This window comes from Furipterus horrens, unplaced genomic scaffold (genome assembly GCF_987537825.1).
Source record: "Furipterus horrens unplaced genomic scaffold, mFurHor1.1.pri manual_scaffold_3, whole genome shotgun sequence".
Taxonomy (NCBI): domain Eukaryota; kingdom Metazoa; phylum Chordata; class Mammalia; order Chiroptera; family Furipteridae; genus Furipterus; species Furipterus horrens.
In genome coordinates, this window is record NW_028327173.1 from 105,018,361 (window position 1) to 105,045,345 (window position 26,985).

General features: G+C 41.9%; 1 protein-coding gene and 1 pseudogene across 1 annotated transcript; both read left to right on the plus strand.

Moving 5' to 3' along the window:
• Position 1: 1 nt before the first annotated feature.
• Positions 2 to 26,968, plus strand: SNUPN (snurportin 1). The gene is made up of 9 exons (XM_090269972.1): positions 2 to 58; positions 3,178 to 3,340; positions 5,807 to 5,951; positions 10,885 to 10,989; positions 11,467 to 11,563; positions 15,358 to 15,455; positions 23,376 to 23,453; positions 24,916 to 24,996; positions 26,444 to 26,968. Exons 2-9 carry the CDS (start codon positions 3,183 to 3,185, stop codon positions 26,756 to 26,758), a joined length of 1,077 nt encoding a protein of 358 aa, XP_090126098.1. The 5' UTR covers positions 2 to 58; positions 3,178 to 3,182; the 3' UTR covers positions 26,759 to 26,968.
• Positions 22,578 to 23,158, plus strand: LOC150015630 (large ribosomal subunit protein eL14 pseudogene; annotated as a pseudogene).
• Positions 26,969 to 26,985: the final 17 nt, after the last annotated feature.

The following is a 26,985-nucleotide window of genomic DNA, read 5'->3' on the forward strand; positions in this document are numbered from 1 at the left end:
CAGTCCCTTGGCGGCGGCGGCGGCGGCAACAGGACGTGTGAACTGTCACCTTGGCCTGGTGAGTTCTGCTTTGGGCCTGGGCCCCACTAGCTCTATCTGCCCGTAGGTGCAGGCTGTGACTTGCTGCGGCCGGCTTCGCACCCGACTTCCCAAGGCCTCCCGCTCACGGGCGAGGCAAGCCAGTCCCCTTCAACCCCCCGCCCCCGACGCGCACTTCCGCTTCTCCAGGCCGGAGAAGGAGGAATCCTGCAAGGCTTGAACGGCACCATCCCGAGGGAAAGGCAGTGGCGGAGACAACGGCCGCCTGGAGAGGACAGAAATTCTGTGAGAGATGCCCAGAAGGTCTCGACCCTGGGTTGGGGACGCGCAACTGGGACCTCAGAGGGCGAGGAGGGGGATGTTGGGGTCCCGCGGCTAGAGCATGGGGGAGGAGCCTGGGTGGGTCGGAAACCTGGGAGTTAGTAGGGGGCAGATGCAGGTGGAGGATGGGATTAACCCATCCGGGCTGTGGTGAGAACACTTGACTGCACCATACGAGGAGTGGGTTCGAAGAGCAGGAGCCAGCCAAGAAGAGTACAGGGAGCCTCCTCAGTATTCAAAGCAACGATTAAGGATTTTTGTGGTTCTGGACGCAGCAGGAACCCACAACTTTTATTATGGAAGTGTTCAGACTTATACAGAAATACAGAAAAATACAGAAAATAGCATACCATTATGGATTCCAAGTACTCATCACCTAGCCTCAGCCACAAATGACCACCCTGGTTGCATTTCAAGTGTGTTAAGCCTCAAATCAACAGTGATGTGTTAATTTTAATGGGTTACGTTTTGCAAGATGAAGAGTTCTGGAAATTGATTGTGCAACAATGTGAAAGTACTTAACACTACTGAACTGTACACTTAATAATTTTTGTTTGTTTTGGTTGGTATGGTGAAATGGTAAGTTTTATGTCATGTCATGAGTTTTTAACCACTTATTTTTTTAGCTCTTTTCCTTTTTTCCCCTTTTTATTGAATCTGTTGGGGTGACACTGGTTAATAAAATTATACAGATTTCAGGTGCACAGTTCCACAACGCTTCATCTGTACACTGTATTGTGTATTCACCACCCCAAGATAAGTTTCCTTTCATCACCATTTATCCCTCCCCCATACCCTCTTCCATCTCCCCCTGTAATCATCACACTGTTGTCCATGTCCATGAGTTTCTTCCTGTTTTTTTCTTTTTTGCTCAATCCCTCCACCCCCTCATCCAGCACCTCTCCCCCTCAGCTGTCAGCCTGCTCTCTAGGAGTCTGTCTCCATTTGGTTCATTAGATTCTGCATGTGAATAGAATCATATGGTACTTGTCTTTCTCTATTTCACTCAGCATAATGCTCTCCAGGTCCATCCATGCTATCCCAAAGGATAAGGTTTCCTTCTTCTTTACAGCCGAGTAGTGTTCCATAAACCACAACTTTTAAAAAGTTCCTTTCAAACTAAAAAACTTAATGCTGCAAATTAAGAAAAAATATCTGACTTCAAGTGTGTAATGGAAAATAAGTCATTGCCAAGCAGAGCCCATGAACTTATATTTTTAACTATAGAGGCTCTGTATTGAAACTGTTGGTTGAAGTGCTCCGAGCAGTGGGACCTGGCCTGAGGTGAACTTTAAGCACTGTGGTGCCCACTAGAACTGAAGGGTTAAGCCAGTCTAGCTGTGTGAATCAAATTTCTCTCAAATGTTTCTATTTTCTTACCTTCTGAGGCATACCTTTAACCCTTGGGTTAAATTTGCCACCTTATACCTTTATTTACAGGAGAGTGGATGAAGTGTGAATTCACGTCTTTCTATCCACTTTTATTCTTTAGGCTCTACCTGGGTAGTCTCTCTCCAATATGACATCTGCTCTCTGTTCTGCCAAATGTACCACATATCAGTCCTTCACATTTTTTTTTAATCCTCACCAGAGTACATGGTTATTGATTTTAGAGAGAGGGGAAGGAAGTAGGGGAGGGAGTGAGAGAGAGAGAGAGAGAGAGAGAGAGAGAGAGAGAGAGAAGGAGAAAGAAAGAAAGAAACATCAATCAATCGATTGCCTCTCGTTCACTCCCCACCTTGGGGCTGAGCCTGCAACATAATAAGCATGTGCCCCGACTGGGAATCGAACCCTGAGCCTTCTGGTTTACAAGAAGATGCTCCAACCAACTGAGCCATGCTGGCCAGGCTAGGGCCAGTCCTTCACATTTCTAAAGCACATGATCTTAGCCAGTTAGATAGCCTTCCACATTCTAACTATCTTTTTTGTTGTTGTTGCTTTTTTTAGCTACCATTTTTCAAGTGACTCCTGCATAGGTAGTCCTAAAACCTTTCTTCTGCCCATCCCAAACAAAACAAACTATAAAATGAGAAAGTAACTGCTAAGTTTGGGTTATTGGCTTCTCTTACCTTCCTTCAGGGCCCCAGAACTAGTATTTTTCCTGGAGCTAAATTTTCTTAATGTGAATTGCAATTTATTAGAGAGTTAAACAACCAGTTGGATAAAATTTGCATCAGAAAGTTACATTAGTTAATAAGAAATGACTATTTAGAACTATTCAAGAAAAAAATTAAGTACTTGATCACGTCACTGGTTATCAATGATGGTAAGAAGGAATTAATGACAGGACCTCTGGTGATGGATGACAGTGCAAAAGTTAGATTCAATCACAAGGTGAATTTGCTCAGTGACTAATGGTTAAGTTTATATCTATACATTCAGAACTATCAGAAGGAGCATTATTGAAATATCTCCAGCAAATAATGTAACTGCTTATCTGTAACTCATTTAGCCTTTAACAGTTATGATTTCGGATTAAGTGAGGTTTTTTAGGAATTTGGACATCAGGTCACATTGTATCTACCTGTACACAGGAGGTTATATGAAATGAATAAACCATTTTCTTTTTTTTTAAATTTTTATTTATTTTTAGAGAGAGGGGAAGGGAGGGAGAAAGAGAGGGAGAGAAACGTTGACGTTCAAGAGATACATCAATTGGTTGCCTCTTGTGTGCCCCCAACTTGGGACTTGGCTTGAAACTCAGGCATGTGCCCTGACTGGGAATCTAACCTGTGACCCTTTGGTTTGCAGGCCAGCACTCAGTCCACTGAGCAATACCAGCCAGGGCATGAACCATTTTCTTGTTTTCTTTTGTAGGGAAAATGGAAGAGCTGAGTCAAGCCTTGGCCAGTAGCTTTTCTGTGTCTCAAGATCTGAATAGCACAGCTGCCCCACACCCCCGCCTGTCCCAGTACAAGTCCAAGTACAGTACCTTGGAGCAGAGTGAGCGGCGCCATCGGTTATTGGAACTGCAGAAACTGTAAGGGATGCTTTACTCCCTGTCTTTTTTCTTTAGGCTGGGCATTTTGAACTATTCAGGAGGCTCTAGGCTTGCCTCTACAGAACCACCTTCAAATCAGACCCTTTGTAAGTTGATCATCTTGCCCACGCATTTGGGTGGAGATAATCCTGGCAGAGGTAGATGTCCTTTATACCCAGAGCTTAAGAAACGATGAGGAAGTTTGAAAGAAAAAGTTCAGTTATTTGGTTTAAATTTTTTTTTTTCCTGGCAACAGCACTGAGCTTTGTAATTTATGGACTTGTGAAAGTCACACACAGACTTCCACTCCCCACATTCCCTGTGTAGCTTCTCCCACATTCTGAGTAATGACATTGCTGTGGTCTTCCTCTCTGCCTGCAGTCCAAATGTTTCTGTGGAGCTCTTGGGAGTTCTAGACAAATAATTCCACTGGGAACCTAATGACGTGTTTTCTATACACGTAATTCTCAGTGCCAAAATGAGCATACAGGGAAAGAGAATAGGATAAGAATGTTTGAGGCTGGTTTTCTCTGAATGTGTAGGGCCTGTCCTTTTATTCTCAGAGCAACATGGGCCTCTTTTGGGTAATCAGTTAAATTGAAAATCAAGAGCAGCTATTAACAGCTGTACTGTTTCTGTACCATCTGCATTTGCCCAGTGCTACATCACTGGACATATTAGCAGAAATGGTTCCCATGGCCCTCTGGGCTACTTGCAGATTATATTGTAGGATCACCCCACCGTCCCTTTTAACAAAAATTATAACTTATGTATTTTGAATTTTGAACTATGAATACATATAATGAATATTTTACCTGTTGCAAAATAATTGGTGAAAAGTCTTCCTCCTCATTCTGTCCCGTCATTCAGTTCCTCTCCCATATTATTAGTTTCTTGTGTATCCTTGCAAAGATATATTCTGCTATATGAACAAGTGTGTGGTGATCGTTTTTTAAAAAACAAGTAGAGTGTACAGTACACTGTTCTGCACATTTAGTTAACAGTGGTATTTTGCTTATGTTCTGTATCAGTACATAAAGTGCCATATGTTTCATTGAATGGACAGTTCTGATATAATTTAAGCAGTCCCCTACTGATGGGCATCTAGATAGTTTCCTTCTCTTGTCTTAAAACAATGCTCAGGAAATAACCACAGCAGTGCACCATTTTGCACATGTACAAGTATGCCAACTCTCCCTTATTCTTGAAACAAAAGACCATTGTGCTTGCATATGCTCTCTTCGGTGTGCACCTTCATGTTCATGAACACGTGCTTGATCTCTTGGTCTTAGCATTGAGGAGACCAAGCCTAGAAGGTTATGTGGTATCTACAAATCACTTTGGAACAATTAGGTTCCACAGGTCATTTTTCACCTTCTCTTTTCCTAAACTTTCTACAATATGGAGTATTTTATTTTATTTTATTTTTAAAGATTTTTATTTATTTATTTAGAGAGAAGGGAAGGTAGGGAGAAAGAGAAGGAGAGAAACATTGATGTGAGAGAGAAACATCCTTTGGTTGCCTCTTGCTTCCAACCAAGGACCGGGCCTGCAACCCAGGCATGTGCCCTGAGCAGGAATTGAGCTGGTGACTTTTTGCTTTGCAGGATGACGCTCAACCAACTTAGCCATGCCAGCTAGGGCCGATATGTAGTTTTTTAAAAAGAGAAAGATAACAGTAAAGGGAAACAAGTAAAAGATATTAAATTGTAAACTAAGTGGTCTTTTTTGAAAATTAAACAGGAGCTGGAAAAAGGCCTGGCTGCTTCTCAGAAAACTGTATAAAATGGAAAGCTCCAGAAGCAGCCCTTGTTTTAATATTTTCTTTCTTCCTTTCTTTGTTTTCTGTTTTTAAGATTTTATTTATTTTTAGAGAGGGGGTTAGGGAGGGAGGGAGAGAGGGAGAGAAACATCAGTGTGTGGTTGCCTCTTGTGCATCCCGAACTGGGAACCTGGCCTGCAACCCAGGCATGTGCCCTGACTGGGAATTGAACTGACAACCCTTTGGTTTGCAGGCTGGCACTCAGTCCACTGAGCCACACCTGCCAAGGCTTGTTTTTATATTCTCACTGCGTATTAGTAATTCCTCTCTTCAGTCACTGGGGGCCTTTGGACTAGATATCTGCCAGACAGAAAAGTGTCATCTTTCACCTGGGGTAGAGGTGCGAGTGAGGTCAGCCTTTCCAGCTAGTGAACCTTGAAAGTTCCTTTAAATATTTCACTTTGCTCATTCTTAGGAAACTCTGAGGAAGGCTGTGTGTGTTCAGAGTGAGTGTCCTATTTAGGATCTGTAAGGAGACAGTCACTGGTTTAGCTTTATAGAGGAAATTCTGTCATCTCTTATTCCCATCAGAATCCCTAAATTGCTCCTGAATTTGGAGACTTTGAATTTAATCAATCTGTCACCTTATAGGTTGTCTTTCTGTAAGACATAAAGATCTGTCTGTATGCCTTTTCTTTCTCCAGCAAGCGGCTGGATTATGTGAACCATGTCAGAAGACTGGCTGAAGATGACTGGACAGGGATGGAGAGTGAGCAAGAAGATAAGAAAGATGATGAAGAAATGGACATTGACATTGTCAAGAAGTTACCAAAACGCTATGCTAATCAGGTGAGTATTCCAGAGAAGATTAGGCACAGCTAGTCCCACTCCCTTTAATATGCAGTCAGACCCCACTGAAATAAATGTTGCCATAAAGAGAAGGGAAGGAGGCAGGAAAAAGAATGAGAACTGCAAAGAAAATGCTGATGTTTAGAAAGTTCACAGATGAAGAGAAGAAATGGTTTATAGTGCCATGTGCGGACCACAGGGATCACTGATGGAAACAACCGAATAGTGGTTTCGGAACCATTACCCAAGGCTTGCTTCTGATAGGCTAATGGGCTTCATGCACTCACTTCTTTAATAGTCATTCCTAGCTGTTCTGGATTGGACCTGCCCAGCCCAGCACACCTCCCAGATTGGCAGCCTTTTCCAGGCAGTGGACTAAGATGTCAATCTTGGATCTTCACATTCAAATGGTGGAAAATGGGAAATAGAGCTGCCTTTGAATATAAGCCTACACAGCCACCCCAGGCCACCCAGCTGGCCTATGTGGGGCTGAGACCATGACAGATCACTATAACAAGCTTAACTAAGTGCCTTGTTGGTTCAGGAGAGAAAACCAGTGTGGCTTGTGGTGCCATAGGGAAAACAGGCATGGAGACTGTCTAGTGCTCTAGATAGTCTAGGTATTCCAGAAGGCAGGGGTCTACCCTGCTATCATATACTTGTTTCTGTAATCTGTGTGTCTTATCACCTGAGAATCCTCTCCCACCTTTAGAATATGGTTCCTGGGTGCTTACGTTCCTATCTTCTCTGCTCCAAATACAGCGCAGATAACATCCTCTATGACAGTATAATTTAGGTTTGTTCAGCAAGCATCGTTGCAAATGGTAGAAGTTGCTTCTTTTTTTCTGCTACATAGAACTCCATTGTGTAAATGTACCACAGTTTTTTGACCCACTCATCTACGGATGGGCACTTAGGTTGTTTCCAGCACTTGGCTATTGTAAATAGCGCTTCTATGAACATAGGGGTGCATAGGTTCTTTTGAATTGGAGTTTCAGGGTTCTTTGGATATAATCCTAAAAATGGAATTGCTGGTTCAAAAGGTAGTTCCATTTTTAGTTTTTTGAGGAAATTCCAAACTGTATTCCATAGCGGCTGCACCAGCCTTCATTCCCACCAGCAGTGCACCAGGGTTCCCACTTCTCCGCATCCTCTCCAGCACAAGTTGTTTGTTGATTTGTTGATGATGGCCATTCTGACTGGTGTGAGGTGGTATCTCACTGTGGTTTTTATTTGCATCTCTCTGATGGCTAGTGATGTTGAGCATCCTTTCATATGTCTATGGACCCCCTGTATGTCCTCTTTGGAGAAGTGTTTGTTCAGTTCCTTTGCCCATTTTTTAATTGGGTTGTCTGTCTTCTTGGTGTTGAGTCATATGAGTTCTTTATATATTTTGGAGATCAATCCCTTGTCTGAGATGTCATTGGCGAATATGTTTTCCCATATGGTTGGTTTCCTTTTCATCTTGCTGATGTTTTCTTTTGCTGAGCAGAAACATTTTAGTTTGATGTAGTCCCATTTGTTTATTCTTTCCTTTATTTCCTTTGCCTTAGGAGATATATCAGTGAAAATGTTGCTACATGGGATATCTGAAATTTTCCTGCCTATTTTTTCCTCTAGGACTTTTATGGTGTCACGGCTTACATTTAAGTCTTTGATCCATCTTGAGTTTATTCTGGTGTATGGTGTAAGTTGGTGGTCTAGTTTCATTTTTTTGCATGTTCCTGTCTGGTTCTCCCAACACCATTTGTTGAAGAGGCTCTTTTCACTCCATTTGATGTTCCTTCCCCCTTTGTCAAATATTAGTTGACCATATAGACCTGGGTTTATTTCTGGGCTCTCTATTCTGTTCCATTGATCTATATGTCTATTCTTATGCCAGTACCAGACTGTGTTGATTACCGTGGCCTTGTAGTATAGTTTGATATCAGGTATTGTGATTCCTCCTACTGTGTTCTTCTTCCTCAAGATTGCTGTGGGTATTCAGGGTCTTTTTGGTTCCATATAAATTTTTGAAGTATTTGTTCTAGGTCTGCGAAAAATTCATTGGTATTTTGGTAGGGATTGCATTGAATCTATAAATTGCTTTGGGTAGTGTGGCCATTTTGATGATGTTGATTTTTCTCATCCATGAGCATGGTATTGCTTCCATTTATTTGTATCTTCCTTAATTTCTTTCTTCAGTGTTATGTAGTTTTCTGAGTACAGGTCTTTTACCTCCTTGGTTAAGTTTATTCCTAGGTACTTTATTTTTCTTGTTGCTCTGGTAAATGGGATTTTTCTTTCAGTTTCTATCTCTGAGATTTTATTGTTGGTGTACAGAAATGCCTTCGATTTCTGAATATTGACTTTAGCCTATGGCTTTCTTAATGCACCAATACTTCCATGGAATTAGTTTCTTCAGGACACCTATAGCAAAGTCCTATTTTTGATAAAAGTTAAATACAGTTTTAAAAACCTGAAAATAACAGAAACGTGGCAGGAAGTAGGCTGGACATAGAGGTGACAGCCATTCCACCTGCCAGCTTCTGAGAGGCACTTCATGGCTGAGGTGTTAGGAAAACAGAACTTTTCACACAGGCTGCCTCTGCCCTACCAGGAGCCCTGCACAGTAGGAGACCCTCAGTGTCTCTAAGGCCCAAGATGTAGACTTCCACTTCCTAAGTGGGAAACAAACTTGACACGTGCATTAAAAGGTACATGCTGAACACTTTAGGTGCAGATAGAGCACCTTGGTTCCTAGTTCTGTTAGTGGATGTGCCTGGCCACTCAACAGCCAGCTCTGGTGATGGGTGTGGTTTTCGGGTAATGGAGCTAGAGGACTGACCATGCTTCCTCCAATCCCCCAAAGCAGCAACATTCTTTGCTTACTCAACACTTGCTCATTTAGGCTAAACCTATATTGTCCGCCAAATATTGACTCCTTTTCTCATCATAGAACTGAATTGTGTGTTCCAGCCCGCTTCTGAACTCAGTTTTCAACTGTGTGGTTTGGGAAAGGGAGGAAACCTCGAACTTTGTCCCAGTGAGTGATCTTCCTGAAGAAGTGACTGAGTTGTACTGAAGGGGGTGAGGAAGGGGGGCGCCCCATTTTTGGTCCACAGCAGGCCATCACATCTGCAGGCTCTGGGGTAACTGAGTTGGGTAGAGCCCCCATCCAAACCCGGTGCTGGAGGCCTTGGATTGGCTATCCAGCTTCTGTCCTCCTCCTGAGCACAGTATCTTATGTGACAAAAATAAAAATTAGAGAATTTTATGATTTCTGTGCAAGTAAAATTAAGAATCACTTAATTTTCTCCTCATGTTATGTGACTCCTGGCTTCCTCCATCCTCTGGTCATTGGAAGTGCTGCAAGTAGATGAGCTTCTGGGAGGGAATTTCTTCCTGCACAGGGGACACCCCATCTTGGTGTCACATCACTGGGTTCTTTTCACTTTCTTGATGGTATTATTGGCAGCACTGATGTTTAAATTTAGTGTAGTATCATTTATCTGTTTTTGTTTTGTCTCTTTTGCTTTTAGTGTTGTATTTACTATTCTTTAAGGGAGTGTTGATTATGCCTTGGGTTTAAGATTCAGTAGCAGAGATAGTGGTGATGGCAGTTAACAGGGCTACAGAATGCAGAAGGGAAAGCGTGGGTGTTTCAGGGCTGGGAAATACTTGAGCAATACAAGGCAGTGAGTTTAGTTTTGGATATACTGAGTCTAAGCTACAGAGAGGACAAACAGAGAAAGAGATATCAAATGGCTAGCTTGAAATATACATCTGGAGGAAAGGAAGGAAATCTAGATGTGAAAAAGAAGGCAATTTGGAGGCATCCTCTTAGAGTGAAGAGTGAAGCTACAGTCGAGATCTACCCCCAAGGGGTCAGCATCTAAGAGGAAAGCAAAGGGGGGCCTAAAAGAGCCTTCTGAAGATTATTTACATGTTTTTGGGGAGTGTATGTGGAAGAATATTTGGAAGAAAAACAATAGTACTGTGTCACATGGACAAGGGAACATGTGTCAAGGAGGAAGGAAGATGTGACTGGCAGTATCACAGGGGGAGTGGAAGCAGCAGGAGGAGAAGGAGGTGAGGAAGAGATACTTGACAGCAAGCAAGTTAGTTATTGCCTTTAGCAGGGCTTGTGGGTTAAGAGATTTGTAATGAGTGGCAAAGGGCAGGAAGGCAGCAATGATAGTTTGAAAAAAAGGAGAAAGTGGAGTAGCTTAACAGAAATGTATAGTGATAAAAAGATTTTCATTTTTTTTCTTTTTCCATTTTTTTATTGTGTTCAATCATTTTGTTTGTTTTTAAAGATTAGTAGTTAAGTATTTTGTGGTCTAAGGGGAAGGAGAGAGGAAAGATTCAGTGGGAGGGATTAATTGATAGGCCTAAGTTTATGTGGATGGGAGGGACTATAAGTGATGAATGGAAGTTAATCTTTTCAAATTCATTTTACCACAGCCTACCCCTGCCCCCTTCTTGAGGCAGATTTCCTAACATCCTTTAGTATAGTATTTGTGTCATCATAATTTGGGAAATAATGATCTAGTTTAAAGAGCATTTCAAGGTCAAGGACCTTATTCATCTCTGAGGTATAGCCCTTGGAACATAATAATTATGGTAATGGTAAGTGGGTGGACAAAGTAAGGAAAAGAAGAGTGTTCCATCATCTGGATACAGAGGGTGAGGTTGTAAGAATGGGTATGAATTCAGGTAATGGAGTTCATGGCAAGTGGCCTCCAACCCAAAAGTTGAGCAGACCAGTTGACTGCTAAGAGCGAGTGGGGTGCAGGTTCCACTGTCAGTCTTTTCTGCCCTCATCATTAATTTGTATTTTCATATTAGATGTAATGTGTGGATTCTTTGTCATTTTAAACAGTGGAGCAGAACACCCATGTTGATTTTTTTTTTCCCTGTTGATTTTTAACACCTTATTTTGTGTTGCCAGTTGATGCTATCTGAGTGGTTAATTGACGTCCCTTCAGATTTGGGGCAGGAATGGATTGTGGTCGTGTGCCCTGTTGGGAAAAGAGCCCTTATCGTGGCCTCCAGGGTGAGTAGCTACCTCCTTTCTCTATGTCACCATTCCTGGTCTATAGCAAGAGGGATTCTTTTCTCTTCTTTTCTTTTCTTTTTGATCCTCACCCAAGAATATGCTTATTGATTTTAGAGAGAGAGAGAAACATCGATATGAGAGAAACGTTGATCAGTTGCCTCCCTTACAAGTCCCAACCAGGGATCAAACCTGCAGCCTCTAGGTATGTGCCCTGACCTGGGACCAAACCTACAACCTCTTGGTGTATGGGATGACGCTCCAACCAACTTAGCCATCCGGCCAGGGCACAAGAGGCATTCTTTGCATTCCATATTCCTTGTCTGCCACAACAGCTGTGCCTGGCATGGGGATTGAAATCTTCAGGAAGATTTTCTGAGAGCCATCTTTGAGCTGATGACACCCCCACAGAATGTGGAAGCAAGAGGGTGAGGAGACCTGATAGCTAATGAGAATGGTATCTTTCTTTTCAAACAGGGTTCTACCAGTGCCTACACCAAGAGTGGTTACTGTGTCAACAGGTTTCCTTCACTTTTGCCAGGGGGCAACAAACGAAACTCAACAACAGCAAAAGGTACCTACGTAAAATTGTCTGGTTTTTAGGTTTCATAATTATTAAGTCTCTCTCTCTTTCTCTCTTTTTTAGAATATAACAAAATTTATTATGGGGTAATTTACTTACAGGAAGATTGGGCTGGAGCAGACAGTAGTTTTGCATAAGTTATTTTCTACTAGCAGACCCCTGTTACAGCACTTTTTTTTAAAGTATATTTTATTGATTATGTTGTTATAATAGTTCCAACTTTTTTTCCCCTTTGATTCCCTCCACCCAGCACCACCTCTTCCCCAGCAACCCACTCCCCCTTATTTCATGTTCATGGGTCGTGCATACAAGCTCCCTGGCTTCACCCTTTCTAATATTATTTTTTAAATTAATTAATTAATTTTTTATAACAATAAAAAATAACAATTCCCCCCTCTCAGACTTAAGACCCTTTATAATCTTATAAAGGACAATGGGCGAAGGTGTCAAGCTCCTCTAGCTGCTTCAAGCTGGACATGGTCATCGTCCTACCTACCCTTGGGTCCAGAAATCCCCAGTAAGAGTTGGGGTGTAGCAGGGAGGGTGGCCTTCCTACATGGGGAAGGGTCGTGCAGACTCCAGGTCAGTTGGCTGTCTCCGGACAACAGTGTGCTTGGTTTAACAGGCTGGCATCCTTGTTGTATTAGACAATCACTCAGGTAAAGAAATCATAGGCTTATATAGCTCTCTTGTTCAATTTTGCTCGTTTGTGTTGTTCATTAGTCTTCTGTAATAGGTGATATGGTATTTTTCTTTCATTGCCTGGCTTATTTCACTAGTTCCATCCATGTTGTTGCAAATGGTGGAAGTTCCTTCTTTCTTTCTGCTACATAGTACTCCATTATGTAAATGTACCACAGTTTTTTGATCCACTCATCTACAGATGGGCACTTAGGTTGTTTCCAGCACTTGGCTATTGTAAACAGTGGTGCTATGAACATAGGGGTGCATAGGTTCTTTTGAATTGGGGTTTCAGGATTCTTCAGATATAATCCTAACAATGGAATTGCTGGTTCGAAAGGTAGTTCCATTTTTAGTTTTTTGAGGAAATTCCATACTTTTTTCCACAGTGGCTGCACCAGTCTGCATTTCCACCAACAGCGCACTAGGGTTCCTTTCTCTCCGAATCCTCGCCAGCACTTGTTATTTGTTGATTTGTTGATGATGGCCATTCTGATTGGTATGAGGTGGTATCTCATTGTGGTTTTTATTTGCATCTCTCTGATGGCTAGTAATGTTCAGCATTCTTTCATATGCCTATGAACCCTCTGTATGTCCTCTTTGGAGAAGTGTTTGTTCAGGTCCTTTGCCCATTTTTTAATTGGGTTGTTTGTTTTCTTGATGTTGAGTCGTATAAGCTCTTTATATATTTTGGAGATCAGTCCCCTGTCTGAGATATCATTGGCAAATATGTTTTTCCATACGGTTGGTTCCCTTTTCATCTTGCTGGTGTTTCCTTTTGCTGAGCAGAAACATTTTAGTTTGATGTAGTCCCATTTTTTTATTCTTTCCGTTATTTCTCTTGCCTTAGGAGATATATCAGTGAAAATATTGTAACATGGGATATCTGAAATTTTCCTGCCTATGTTTTCCTCTGGGACTTTTATGGTGTCATGGCTTACATTTAAGTCTTTGATCCATCTTGAGTTTATTGTGGTGTATGGTATAGGTTGTTGATCTAGTTTCATTTTTTTGCATGTCCCTGTCCAGTTCTCCCAACACCATTTGTTGAAGAGGCTCTTTTCACTCCATTTGATGTTCCTTCCCCCTTTGTCAAATATTAGTTGACCATATAGACCTGGGTTTATTTCTGGGCTCTCTATTCTGTTCCATTGATCTATATGTCTGTTCTTATGCCAGTACCAGACTGTGTTGATTACCGTGGCCTTGTAGTATAGTTTGATATCAGGTATTGTGATTCCTCCTACTGTGTTCTTCTTCCTCAAGATTGCTGTGGGTATTTGGGGTCTTTTGGTTCCATATACATTTTTGAAGTATTTGTTCTAGGTCTGTGAAATATGTCTTTGGTATTTTGATAGGAATTGCATTGAATCTATAAATTGCTTTGGGTAGTATGGACATTTTAATGATGTTGATTCTTCCTATGCATGAACATGGTATATGCTTCCAATTATTTGTATCTTCTTCAGTTTCTTTCTTCAGTGTTATGTATCGGTCAGTTGTTTTAAAAGCCAACTTTGAAAGCATACCTTTCAAATTGCACAGACACTGTCCTTGGGCAAGAAAAATCCTGGAATTAAAATGAACATGTCTTTCTCATAAACCACCATTACAAGGTGATAGCTGCAGTTGGTGAGAATGCTGAGTGTAATGAACAGTAAGATGTTGCTGGGGCTTCCCTACCAAATTCATTTTTCTCCTTTATTGTTGTCCTAAGCTAAGCTTTTTCCTCCTGCCTGAGGCGACTAATATCATGGAGGTTAAATAACTTGCCCATGGTCATTCGGGGAGGAAGAGGAAGAGCTGGACTGAACCCTGCTTTCTTCCTTGCCTACTTACTCCCTTGTTGGTTCCTCATGTTCTCTATACTGAGCCCAGACTCCTCTATTGACTTTTAGAGCCCCTCACGGGCTTTGGCTTGCCCGTCCTTGTGTTTTTCCCTACTCTCCAATAGCCACCATTAGCTCTGTTCATCTGGCTTACGTTCTTGCTCCCCACATGTACCCAATTTATTCTACCTCTGAGCCTTTGTTCATGCAACTTCAGTACTCTGGCCTGGAATGCCCTCCCACCTCCTCTCTGCCCTATTGTTTTAATTCTCTTATCTCAGAAGACTGTTCATATCACATGTCCTCCATGAAGCATTTCCTGCTTGCTTCAATCTCTTTTTTTCTGGAATTCCTATTTTCTCAGTTTGTGCTCTATAGTTCATCTCTCTTGTTATAAAAAGATATTTATTTATTTATTTATTTATTTATTTATTTATTTATTTAGAGAGGAACAGGGGGAGAAAGAGAGGGAGAGAAACATCATTGCTTGAGAGAAACATCGATCAGTTGCTTTCCGCAACTGAACCTGAAACCCAGGCTTGTGCTCTGACAAGGAATCAAACCGGCAACCCTTTGCTTTGTGAAACGACACCCAACCAACTGAGCCACACCAGTCAGGACTATATAGTTCAGCTCTTGGTTCTTTCCTCTGTGATCATCTTATCTCCTTAACTGGATTGTAACTTCCTAAAAGACAGAGACTACTTACAGTTAATGTCCCCATAGAACACAATGTCCAGGATAGGAACTCAAAAATTAATTGTAGCCCTATCCAGTGTGTCTCAGTGGCTGGATGTTGTTCCACAAAGCAGAGGGTCACTGGTTCAATTGCCAGTCATGGCAGTTGCCTGAGTTGTGGATTTGGTCTTCAATTGAGGCCTGAATGAGAAGCAATTGATCGATGTTTCTCTCCCTCTCTTTCTCTTTCCCTTCCTCTCTCTCTAAAAATAAATAAAAATCTTAAAATGTAATTGTAAACTTGAGCTTCTCTAAGGTGAGTAAATGTCCCAATTTATCTAAAGTTCAGAATTTCCACCTGGCTTAAGGATTGCCTAGATACCTCTCGTGCTGTCCTAGCACAGGTCACCCTTCTGCTACATCAAGAAGAATGCTCTCTCCCCACTGAATTCTGATTTCTCAGTGCTGGTGCTTGCTGCAAGGACTGAGGATTGTTAGACTCAGTTCACAAGCCCTAAGATGGGGGTCTGTGGATTTTGGTATAGGGAACCCTGATTGGAGGGGTACCCTGTAACAGCTTTGTGCATTGTGTCCCAGACTACACCATTCTGGACTGCATTTACAGTGAGGTGAAGCAGACCTACTATGTGCTGGATGTGATGTGCTGGCGGGGACACCCTTTTTATGACTGTCAGGTAAGGATCAATAATCACTTCAGGTCTCTTGCTTTCTCCTTGCCTCTGGGGAAGATGGCTCAGCATATGGGTTCTTGGTGTGTAGAAGATGTGGTATATGAAGAACATTATTCAGTGTTTCTTTGAGTGTGTTTAAATTAGTTTTTAAAAAAATCCTCACCCAAGGACATGCTCACTGATTTAGAGAAAGGGGAGGGGAGGGAGAGAAACATTGATGTGAGAAATATTGATGTGAGAGACATCCATCAGTTGCTTCTTTTACGCTCCCCAACCAGGACTAAACTCGCAGTGTTGGTATGTGCCCTCACCGAGAATCGAACCTGCAACCTTCCATTTCGGTTTACCAGAAGACACTCCAACCACCTGAGCTATGCCGGTCAGGGCAAATTAGCTTTGTTTTAACAAAAGTAGGAGGAACTAAGGAAAGTATAGCAAATTCTTTTATTTTTTTATTTTTTTATTTTATTTATTTTCAGAGAGAGGGGAAAGGAGAGAAAAAGAGAGGGAAGAAAAACATCAATCTGTGAGAGAAACATCAGTTGGTTGCCTCTCGCATGCCCCCAACCAGTTACCTGGCCCACAAACTAGGCCTGTGCCCTGACTGGGAATCGAACTGGCAACCTTTTGGTTCAAAGGCAGGCGCTCAATCCACTGTGCCATACTAGTCAGGGAAAATTCTTGAGGGGAAGGAAGAGAGAAACAGAGTGCAGAGTTTGGCTGGGACTTTATAGAAGCTGCTGCTGCCCCCTGTCCTTTCCAGAGTGTGAGAGGATTGCTGTCAGGGAAGATTGTGGGTGAAGGGGATGCCTTTGTGCAAGGAAGAGAAGGTGGAGTGTAAGACATCATACAGTAGACTCTTGCCACCTCTGCTCCTTCACCAACCACATCCTAACCCTAAAAATTGCAGGGCCTTTCTCATATAACACAAAGCTTTGAATCTCTGAGAGAATAGCTGTAAAAGGAGATTTTCCAAATGAGGATAGGCCCCAGTATTCTCCTCTCAAGTTTCAACTTCCCCCAATATTTTTCTCAAATTAGTGATTCTTATAAGTGAAAATAACAGTCGTCATGATAAAGCGAGGTCAGCCCTTCATGCTCTATTTCTGTTTCCAATAGTCTTCCAGCATTGTCCTGATTTTATAGTGGTGATTTTTAAAAAAACGATTTTATTTATTTACTTTTAGAGAGAGGGGAAGGGAAGGAGAAAGAGAGGGAGAGAAATAGCAATGTGTGAGAGATACATGGCTCAGTTGCCTTTCATACACCACCAACCGGGGACCTGGTCTGTAACCTATGCCCTGACTGGAAATTAAACCAGCGTTCTTTTGGTTCACAGGCCGGCACTCAATCCACTGAGATGTATCAGCCAGGGCTGTAGTGGTGATTTTTTAGTGCTCCCTGTCAATTAGTTCGTCATAGTGGTTCTCAATGTTATTAGAAATGCAAATTCCCAGGAGTTCCTCTCAAGATGGTGGAGTAAGTTAATGCTGTGCTCACCTCCTCCCATGACCACATCAAAATTGCAGCTGAATTGGAGAACCCTCTAAATAAAGGCTGAACCAAACTCCTATAGCTAAGCATAGTACAGAAGAAGCCACACCAAGACTGTTAGGAGGGGAAGAGATGAGGAACAGGCTGCTTCCACACCCATAAATTGGAGACAGCTCAGCTGCACAGGTGCCCCCTCAAGAATGAGAGGTCGCAGTTCCACACTGGTCACCCTAGCCCTGAGCACCAGTGCCAGAAAGAGTAGTCTACATAAATCTGGCTGTGAAAACCGGTGAGGATTTCATCCTTACAGGTGAGACAGAAGGCTGCTGGAAACCCAGATGTTCTCTTAGAGGGCCCATGTGTGGATTCTCGCTTGCAAGAACTAATCCTGGGCTCCAGTGAAGGGACAGCAGCTTGGGAATGTCAGAGACATACAGGGAGAAACTGAATAGTGTGGTTTCAGGGTGAAGGCTAGAGGGACAGCCACCATTGTCCCTATGTTGAGTGCTTCTCCCATATGGCCAAATCAGATTTGCATTAAACTGGTGAACTCTATTCACTCTACCCTGATGTCTCCCTGGACCTCACTCCACCCAATTCACATACTACCAGACACTCTTTCAGTGGTAGACAGCTGGCCTTGGTCCACACTTCATATTTTCTTTAAAAACTCTTAAGAGGTCTGCTGGCCCCAGTGTACTCTGTGCCTTTTGCTCACTGAGTGGCTCCAGGCTCAGCACTGTTGCAAAACCTGAGTCTACATTAACTTGCACACCACGCGCACCACCCAGGTGACTCCATGAGACCCTGCATCACCTAAAATTTCTATACCACCTGAGGCTCCTTCAGCAGCTGAGCCTTACCAGCAGTTAGTAGATAGAAATAGGTCTTGGGGTGCTCAGAGTCTTTAGCTGAGTGGCCCCAGGCCTGGTACAGGTGTCAGCTGGCCTCACAGTGTAGTGTCTCCCATGTGTCTCCAGACCCAGCACAGTCACCAACTGTGGATCACTTTGTGGCTCCAATGAGGTAGTGCTGGGCTGGTCACAAGCAGGGGCTGGCCTTGGCCTACACTAGAGCCCCTTCCAAGAGGCCCCAGAACCAACACACTTGGTGAGTGGCTTCAGACCATGACAGAGTACCACACAATCAGTTCCAAAAGTAGCCCATACAAAGGGTAGTCTCAGCAGGCATCAGAGCCCGTGAGGGTGAATCTTGCTCCATGGGGTCAGTCCCCACAGCAGCTCCTATGCTGTGGTCATGACCATTACAGCTATTCAGCTTCATGGTCAACCTCAGCCACTGATATGGCCAAAGTAATCAAGGCTCAACTACAATAGGAAGGCACATAAAACCCACAGAATAGACACTCCTGAAGCACCCAGCTTAAGTGACTAGGGAAACTACACCACTGGGGCCCTAGGACACCTACTAGGTAAGGCCCCTCTGCCAAGAATGGGAGACATAGATCTGTCTAATACATAGAAACAAACACAGAGTGAGCCAAAATACGGTGACAAAGAAGCATGTCCTAAATGGAAAACAGGAGAAAAGTGAGAAACAACTAAATGTAATGGAGGCAAACATTCTACCAGATACAGGGTTCAAAACACTGGTTATAAGGATGATCAAGGAACATCGTGAGATCATCAGCCAAGAGATAGTAAACATGAAAAAGGACATCGAAATCATAAAAAAGAAACAGTCAGAAATGAGTACAGTAACTGAATTGAAGAATGTACTAGAAGGAATCAATAGCAGATTAAATGAAGCAGAGGATGGAATCAACAATTTGGGAGACAAGTAGCAGAAAATACCCAATTGGAACAGTAAAAAAGAAAACAATTTTAAAAGTGAGGATTGTTTAAGGGACCTTTGGGACAACCCCAAGCATAACAACATTTGCATCATGGGAGTATCAGAGGGAAGAGTGAGAGAACAAGATATTGAAAACTTATTTTAAGAAATAATGACTTAAAACTTCCCCAAGCTGACAAAGGAAATAAGCATACAAGTTCTGGAAGCACAGAGAAGCCCACACCAAGACATGTCATAATTAAAATGGTAAAGGTTAAAGACAAAGAGAGCCCTTGCTGGTGTGGCTCAATGGGATTGAGTGCCAGCCTGCAAACCGAAAGGTTGCTGGTTAAATTCCCAGTCAGGGCACATGCCTGGGTTGTGGGCTAGGTCCCCAGTTGGGGGCATGTGAGAGGCAGTCAATTGATATACCTCCCTCACATCGATGTTCCTTTCCTTCTCTTTCTTCCTCCGTCCCCCTTCTCTAAAAATTAAAATTAAAGAAAGACAGAGAACCTTAAAATCAGAATGAGAAAAGCAGTTACCTACAAGGGAGCTCCTATAAGACTGTGAGTTGATTTTTTATCAGAAACTTTGCAGGTCAGGAACGATTGGCACGAAATGTTCAAAGTGATGAAAAGTAGGGAACTACAATCAAGATTACTCTACCCAGTGAAGCTATCATTTGAAATTGAGGAAGGGTAAAGAGCTTCCCAAACAAGAAAAAGCTGAAGGAGTTCACCACCACCAAACCAGTATTACAAGAAATTTTAAAGGAACTTCTTTAAGGAGAAGAAGGAAAACAAAAAGAACAAATATGAATAGCCCTGGCTGGATTGGTTCAGTGGATTAAGTGCTGGCCTGTGAACTGAAAGGCCACAGGTTCAGTTCCCAGTCGGGGCACATGCCTGGGTTTCAGGCCAGGTCCGTAGTTGGATGCATGAATGAGGCAATCAATTGATGTTTCTATCCCTCTTTTTCTCCTTCTATTTTCCTCTCTCTAAAAAATAAATAAAATCTTTAAAAAAAACCACTATGAATAAAAAAATGACAATAACTATGTACCTATTGATAATCACTTTGAGTGTAAATAGATTAAATGTTCCAATCAAAAGCCATAGGGTAACTGAATGGGTAATAAGTAAGAACCATACATATGCTGTCTGTAAGAGACCCATATCAGGTCAAAACACACAGACTGAAAGTAAAGAGATGGGGAAAGATATTTCATACAAATGAAAACGGGAAAAAGAAGCTGGGGTAGGAATACTTATATCAGACAAAATAGACTTTAATAGAAAGGCTATTAACAACAGTGTGGGGATTGCAGGGGAGAGGGGGACGGGTGGAGATAAAAGAGAGGGGATACATGGTGATGGGAAAAAAGGCTATAATAAGAGACAGTGAAGGAGATTTCATATTAAAGGGATCAATCCAACCAGAAGATATAACCCTTATAAATATTTATGCACCCAACATAGGAGTACCTAAGTATATAAAGTGAATATTGATGGACATAAAAGTGGAGACTGACAGAATTACAGTCACAAAAGGGGATTTTAACACACCATCATTATCAGTGGATAGATCTTCCTGACAGAAAATTAACAAGGAAACAGCAGCCTAAAATGACACATTAATCCTGGCTGGTGTGGCTCAGTGGATTGGGCAAACTGAAAGATCACCAGTTTGATTTCTGATCAAGACACATGCCTGCGTTGCGGGCCAGGTTCTTGGTTGGCGGTGTGCAGGAGGCAACTGATTGACGTTTCTCTCGCTTTCTTCCTCACTTCCCCTCTCTCTGAAAGTAAGTAATAAAATCTTTTAAAAAAATAACATATTAGATCAGATTCCTTTATTGATATTTTTAGAGTACTTTACCTCAAAGCAGCAGAATATACATTCTTTTCAAGTGCACATGGAAAATTGTCCAGGACAGACTACATTTTACGCCACAAAACAGTTCGTGATAAATTTAAGAAGACTGAAATCATACCAAGCTTCTTTTCTGACCACAATGGTATGAAACTAGAAATCAAATACAATTAAAAAGAGTGACAAACTTTCAAACACATGGATGCTAAATAACATGTTATTAAATAATGAATGTGTTAACAATGAAACCATGGAAGAAACCAGAATTTCCTGGAAAATAATGAAAATAAACACACAATAACCCGGAATCTATGGGACACAGCGAAAACAGTCCTGAGAGGGAAGTTCAGGCCTGTCTCAAACAATCTAAACCTACGCCTAAAAGAACTAGAGAAAGAACAACAAAGTCCAGAGTAAGTAGAAGGAAGGAAATAATAAAGACCAGAGTGGAAAAAAATGATATAGAGACTGAAAAAAACACTACAGAAAATCAATGAAATCAAGAGCTGGTTCTTTGAAAAGATAAACAGGATTGATGAACCAGAAATGAAAAAGAAGTGACAACTGACGCCGCAGAAATACAAAGGATTATAAGAAAATATTGCAAACAGTTATATTCCAACAAATTAGACAATCTGGAAGAAATAGACACATATCTAGTAACATACAATCTTCCAAGACTGAATCCAGAAAAAATAATATCTCAGTGGACCAATTACTACCAACTAAAGTTGATTCAGTAATCCAAAACTCCCAAGAAATGAAAATGCTAGACTGGATGTCTCATAGGTGAATTTTATCATACATTCAGAGAAGAATTAACACTCTCTTACTCAAGCTGGTGGTAGCCTAGACTAGGATGCTCTATTTTACATTTATTTTTCTTGTTATATCCTGACATTTTCACTATACAAAAGTAACAGTCCTTGAATGATCTCTGGGCTCTCGCCAAACCACAGGTATACCAAATGGCAATTTATCACCTGTTTCCTTTGTCCACATTCATAAACTCTTGACACACTGCTTGTGCATCTTGTGAGGGGCCCAAGACTTATCTTGATCACCAAGTTTTACTTTAGCATATGCAAAATTGGCTTTCCTGACAAATGCGCTGATGTTTGTCCTTTGACTGGGAATGGTGAAACTCCACAGATACAACAAAACGAATCAGGGTTGTTTAGGCACTTATGACGAGAAATAGCAGAGGCAGACATGATCTGAAGGAAAGGAAATAAGTACGTATGTGAATAAAAAAAAAAATTCTGCTAACTCCTTGCATACAGACAAGAACTCAGACTACACTTCAGAATATGATTCACTATTTAGAGCGGCACACAATCTCTCACCACACTGTCTCATGTGTAACTGAATAACCTAGACAAGTATGAACCTGTTGCTGGTCTCCAAGGTCGTCCCCCAGCCCTCCCCACTCGAGGGAGGTTTGCTCTCAGCCAATAGGAGATCACTAGTGCTTCCCTACATCCAGGCTCGATCCAGCCTAGAGTGGTCGCATTAAGATAAGCTGTACAGAAAAACACTTGACGTGATAGAAGCAAACTAACTGCAGTTTTGAAATCAGCATGCCTATTTAAGTCTAAAACAGCTGAAAAATCAAACTCAACAGGAATTATGTTAAAAATTGTTCCCCTGTGTAATTCTCAGGATTAAAATAAAAGTCAACTGAATGTGATTTGGAGTTGGAGAGGCATGGTCCCTTAGTATTTTCTGTGTGTACCTAGGCAAGTGATGTAATGTCTCTCACCCTTTGACTTCTCACCTGTAAAATGGAGATAATGGTAACACAACTCTCACAGGGTGGTTGAGGATTAGTATGATTATGTGTCGTGAAGTTTTTAACTTGGAGCCAGACACATAGGTTTTCCATAATAAGTGTTGGGTCTACTGCTATTAATACTCCTACTAAATTTTAAGAAAAGAATAGTCAGGCCTTCTTTCTTTTCACCCAACCCTGCCAACATGGTGTTCAGGTGCCTGCTGGTGGTTGGTTGAGTGGCCTATATCTTTGGGCCTCATGCCAGGAAGCTGGTTGCAATTGTAGAGATTATTAATCAGAACAGGGCTTTGGTTGATGCATGATGGACCTCAAGTAAGGAGACAAGTTCTGCCTTTCAAATGCATGCAGCGTACTGACTTTATCCTAAAATTCCCCCAAAGTGCCCACCAGAAATATGTTCAGCAAGCCTGGCAGAAGGCAGGTATCAGTACAAAATGGGCAGCCATGCGATGGGCCAAGAAGATTGAAGCCAGAGAAAAGAAAGCCACGATGACTGATTTTGATCATTACAAAGTATGAAGGCAAAGAACATGAGGAAATGAATAATCGAGCTTGAAGTTAGGAATTTTCTGAAGGCAGTTTTCCTGAAAGCTTCTCCTGAAAAAGCACCTGCTGCTAGAGGTGCAGCTGCTGTGAAGATTCCAGCAAAACAGGTGACTGCTGCATGCCAGAAGGGCTGGAAAGCACTAGCCCGGAAAGCATCTGGCAAGAAAGTATAAGAACATAGGAGGTTATTATAAAAGTAATAAAGGTTCTTTTTTCATGCTGTCAAATCAAAAGAAAAAGAAATCTTCGAAGATTTTATAAATATCTTCCTGACCTTATGGCAGTGTTTTAAGGGAAATGAGGGTAATGATAGAAGGGCATAGGTCTTCATAAATCAAGTCACTATTTAGAATCAGGTGTTTTTGTTTCTGTTATAGTTTGAAATGAGCAATATTTTATCTTTTCCTTCTCTGTGGCAGACTGATTTCCGATTCTACTGGATGCATTCAAAGTTACCAGAAGAAGAAGGACTGGGAGAGAACACCAAGCTCAATCCCGTAAGACCTCCGGTTAGGGTTGCAGAGTTCTTTATGGGGATTGGTTTGGATTGGTTTATTATCTAAATATAATCATTATGAATGAAATTATCTATTTTGACACAGTATGGCATAATGGGAAGATTATAGGCTAAACAGTCATCCAGATCTGGATTCTGGTTTTGGCTTTAACAATTACTAGGATAAGTTAAAAACATCATCTGGCCTTAGTTTCTTCATGTGTATAAAAGGGTTAATAACACCTACTTTACAGGGTTATTCTAAGAACCAAACGATAAAAATATGCATGTCCTCCTAGCACGCCCTTATTGTAGCACCTACTTACGGTAGGCTCTCAATAAATAGAGGTTCATGTAAAATGCTAATAACTGCTTTTATTAATAAAATATTTAGAGTTCTGGTACCTTGGTTGACAACTGTAGCATGCATCAGCAGCACCAAGAGGCCTGGTAAAACAGACTTCTTGGTGTCAGGCCGAGTTTCTGATTCAGTAGATCTAAGGTAAAGCCTGAGAATTTGCATTTCTAACAAGTTCCCCAGTGATGCTGAAACTGCTGGTCCATGAACCACATTTTGATAACCTCTGCTGAGAATGACCTTATGTAATCAGTTCCATCATTTTACCGATGAGAGTACAGGCTCAGCGAGGGGACTGCCTTCCGCAAGGTCCCATAGTACAGGATGATAGCCCAACTGTGTTTGCTGTCTGCTCAATGATTAAATAAGTGACAGATATTTTGAGGACATTTTATTAGGTAAGCCCTGCAGATTGGTGTTTTCTTGGATTGCTTACAACATTTTTAAAGGCAATTGGATAACAGTTACAGGACAATAAACAGGGTCTGTATAGTACTTCCAGTGATGTATCAGTAAGGTCCTGGAAAAACTGCATTGAGGAAGGAGAACATGGGAGCTCTTCTAAGTGTTCTACATGTATTATCTCATTGTATCCACACAACAACCCTATTAAGTAGGTTCTTTTATTGTCCCATTTTACAGATGGGAAAAGGGAGGCATATAGAAATGAAATAATTGGCAGAGCTAGGAGTCAGACCCAGGCAATCTGACTTTAGAGTTTGTAGTCCTTATCACTTTGTTATACTGCTTCAGTCTAAAAATCCTGGCTGCTGTGAAAGAAGTTTCACTAGTCCTTCATTAGGAGCAACTGCCGGAGGCCTGAGAGAATAACATACAATCCCTAAACCTGCATGTTAAAATCAACTGGAGAGCTTAAAAAAATGCCTGGGTCTATCCTCAGTCAGAATCTCAGGGTGGCTCCTGGGTATCAGTAATTTTTAAGAGTTCCCAAGAGGATTCTTCTGTATAAAGCAAGATTGAGAACCACTGACCTAGTAATTCAGTAGGTAGGTGGAGAGGAGGTGGTTTGGAAGGATATAGCTTTTCAGTTGCTGAAACAATATTTGTTATACTTACTAATTCTTTGTTCTCATTTATATTTTAGTTTAAATTTGTGGGGCTAAAGAATTTTCCTTGTACCCCTGAGAGCCTGTGTAAGGTGCTGTCTATGGATTTCCCTTTTGAGGTAACAAAACCATTGTCTTTATTGTTCTGATGTGATTATATGACATAGGGAAACATGGTTACATAGAGTCTTAAGATTCTTCTGACTTTGCTGTGTCCAAGCATCAGAAAAGGGCTAAAAGCTGATTGCTGGGGAGGGATGCACTCACTGCTACAAGTCAAAATGCCAGAGCTGGAAGGGCCCTGAACAGACAACTCATCTCACTCCCTCATTTTATTGATTCAGAAACTGAAGCCCAGATCGCAGTGAGGCTTCCATTTCTAGGTCGTTCTTTGTCTCTGCCTGCTGTAAGCCTGAGAATAGGCCCTTTGTTTGACTGCCATGGCTTGTTGTAAAGTCTAGAGGGGCTTCTGTGACCACAGGGGTATGAACTCAGAATCCTTGCTTCCTGGGGAGAGCGATCAGTCCCTGGGTATATCGGTGCTTTCAGATCAGTGACATGGGGCAGGTGACCAACTTGTCCCAGTCTGAGTCCCAGACTTTTCCAGTCTTAGTGTTGAAAGTCTCACATCTCCAGAAGCTCCTCAGTCTTGGGCAGTCTTTTGTCATCCTCAGAAACTGTAGTTATTCTCTCCAGGCTCAACAAGCAAACTTTCCTTTGCCCATCACCCCTTTCAATTATTCCTAGTTACCCACAACTTTTTGCTTGAACTGGATATAATTTTGCAGAAAGGATCACAGCTTCCCGCATGAGAAAATGGCAAAGGCTGCATTGCCTTTATTTTTGGGTGTCAATTAAGAAGGTGGTAAGAACACTATCTTTATTTATAGTCTCTATGCTATAAATAAATGCTTGACAAGGAATGCTTTTAGAGATGATTTGATGTCTCCTGGAAAAGAAAATTTGGGACTGTGGAAGGTCTTCCCATTGAGAAAACTGAGTGTCCCAGATCATAGCTCACAAACAGTTTAGGGGGAGGTTTAAGCTGCTATCAATGGCTTGGGGAGCATGGCTTCTTGAAAGCCAGTTTCCCCTGTGCTCAGCACTTCAACATCATATAGGGGCCTGTCCAATTCCCCTGCTTTGTTCCGTGTGTGGAGAACATACCCCACTATGAGACTTTTGGGTGGTGGAAGTGTGTGAGATTTGGAGAGAGAAAACCTGGGTTCAGTTGAATTTCTGCTTCATACTGTTTTTAGAGAATCTCCCAGAACTTTGAGCCAGCCTCATCTCAAAAATACCCTCATGGTGGGTAATAGGGTGTAATAGTGGTAGGAAACCACCCTGTACACATGAACGTGCTATTTATGTTTTTATTTTCTAAAATTTAGTTTCTAGGCCATTTCTTCATTTAGAGAAATTGTATGTGTGAGAAAGGAGAACTCTTTCCTCTGGCAGTGAACCAGAAAAAGGATTTGGATCATAAGAGCTTCTCAATATATATAGGCTCTCCTGGAAACGTGTGGCACCATAAGTCATTTTGATCCCTGGTCTCCGGTCTTATAGGTAGATGGACTTCTCTTCTACCACAAGCAGAGCCACTATAGCCCTGGAAGCACTCCTCTGGTGGGCTGGCTGCGCCCATACATGGTGTCAGATATTCTTGGTGTGGCTGTGCCCACTAGCCCGCTGACCACCAGGCCGGAGTATGCTGGCCACCAGCTCCAGCAGATTATTGAGCACAAGAGGAGCCAAAAGGAGGACGTGAAAGAGAAACCCATGCACAAGTCCTTTGACAACGGGCACTATGAGCTGGAGCACCTGTCTACGCCTAAGCCGAAGAGCAATCCGCGCCAGCCCGGGAGCCTCATGGAAAACTAAAGAGGGGAGTCTCCTTTGGGAGTCATGGGATGGTGCTTGGTCCCAGAAAGGAGGTTGGGGAGGAGAACAGTGACAACAACAGGTGACTTCATTTTAGAGTGGACTTTCCAAAGCCACTCCATTGGAAACAACTCCTGTAAAAAGTGTACCCTGAATCCACAATGTAAATATATGTGATTCTTAAGAAAAAACTGATGATTTGTTATTTTTTCAAGGGACTTTTTTAA

What these genes read in the sequence shown, in the direction of transcription:
- SNUPN (XM_090269972.1), top strand. Translation starts at nt 3,183, where the DNA reads ATGGAAGAGCTGAGTCAAGCCTTGGCCAGTAGCTTTTCTGTGTCTCAA. An exon ending in AAACTCAACAACAGCAAAAG is followed by an intron (nt 11,564 to 15,357) that starts GTACCTACGTAA and finishes ATTGTGTCCCAG; the next exon opens with ACTACACCATTCTGGACTGC. An exon ending in CTATGGATTTCCCTTTTGAG is followed by an intron (nt 24,997 to 26,443) that starts GTAACAAAACCA and finishes CCGGTCTTATAG; the next exon opens with GTAGATGGACTTCTCTTCTA.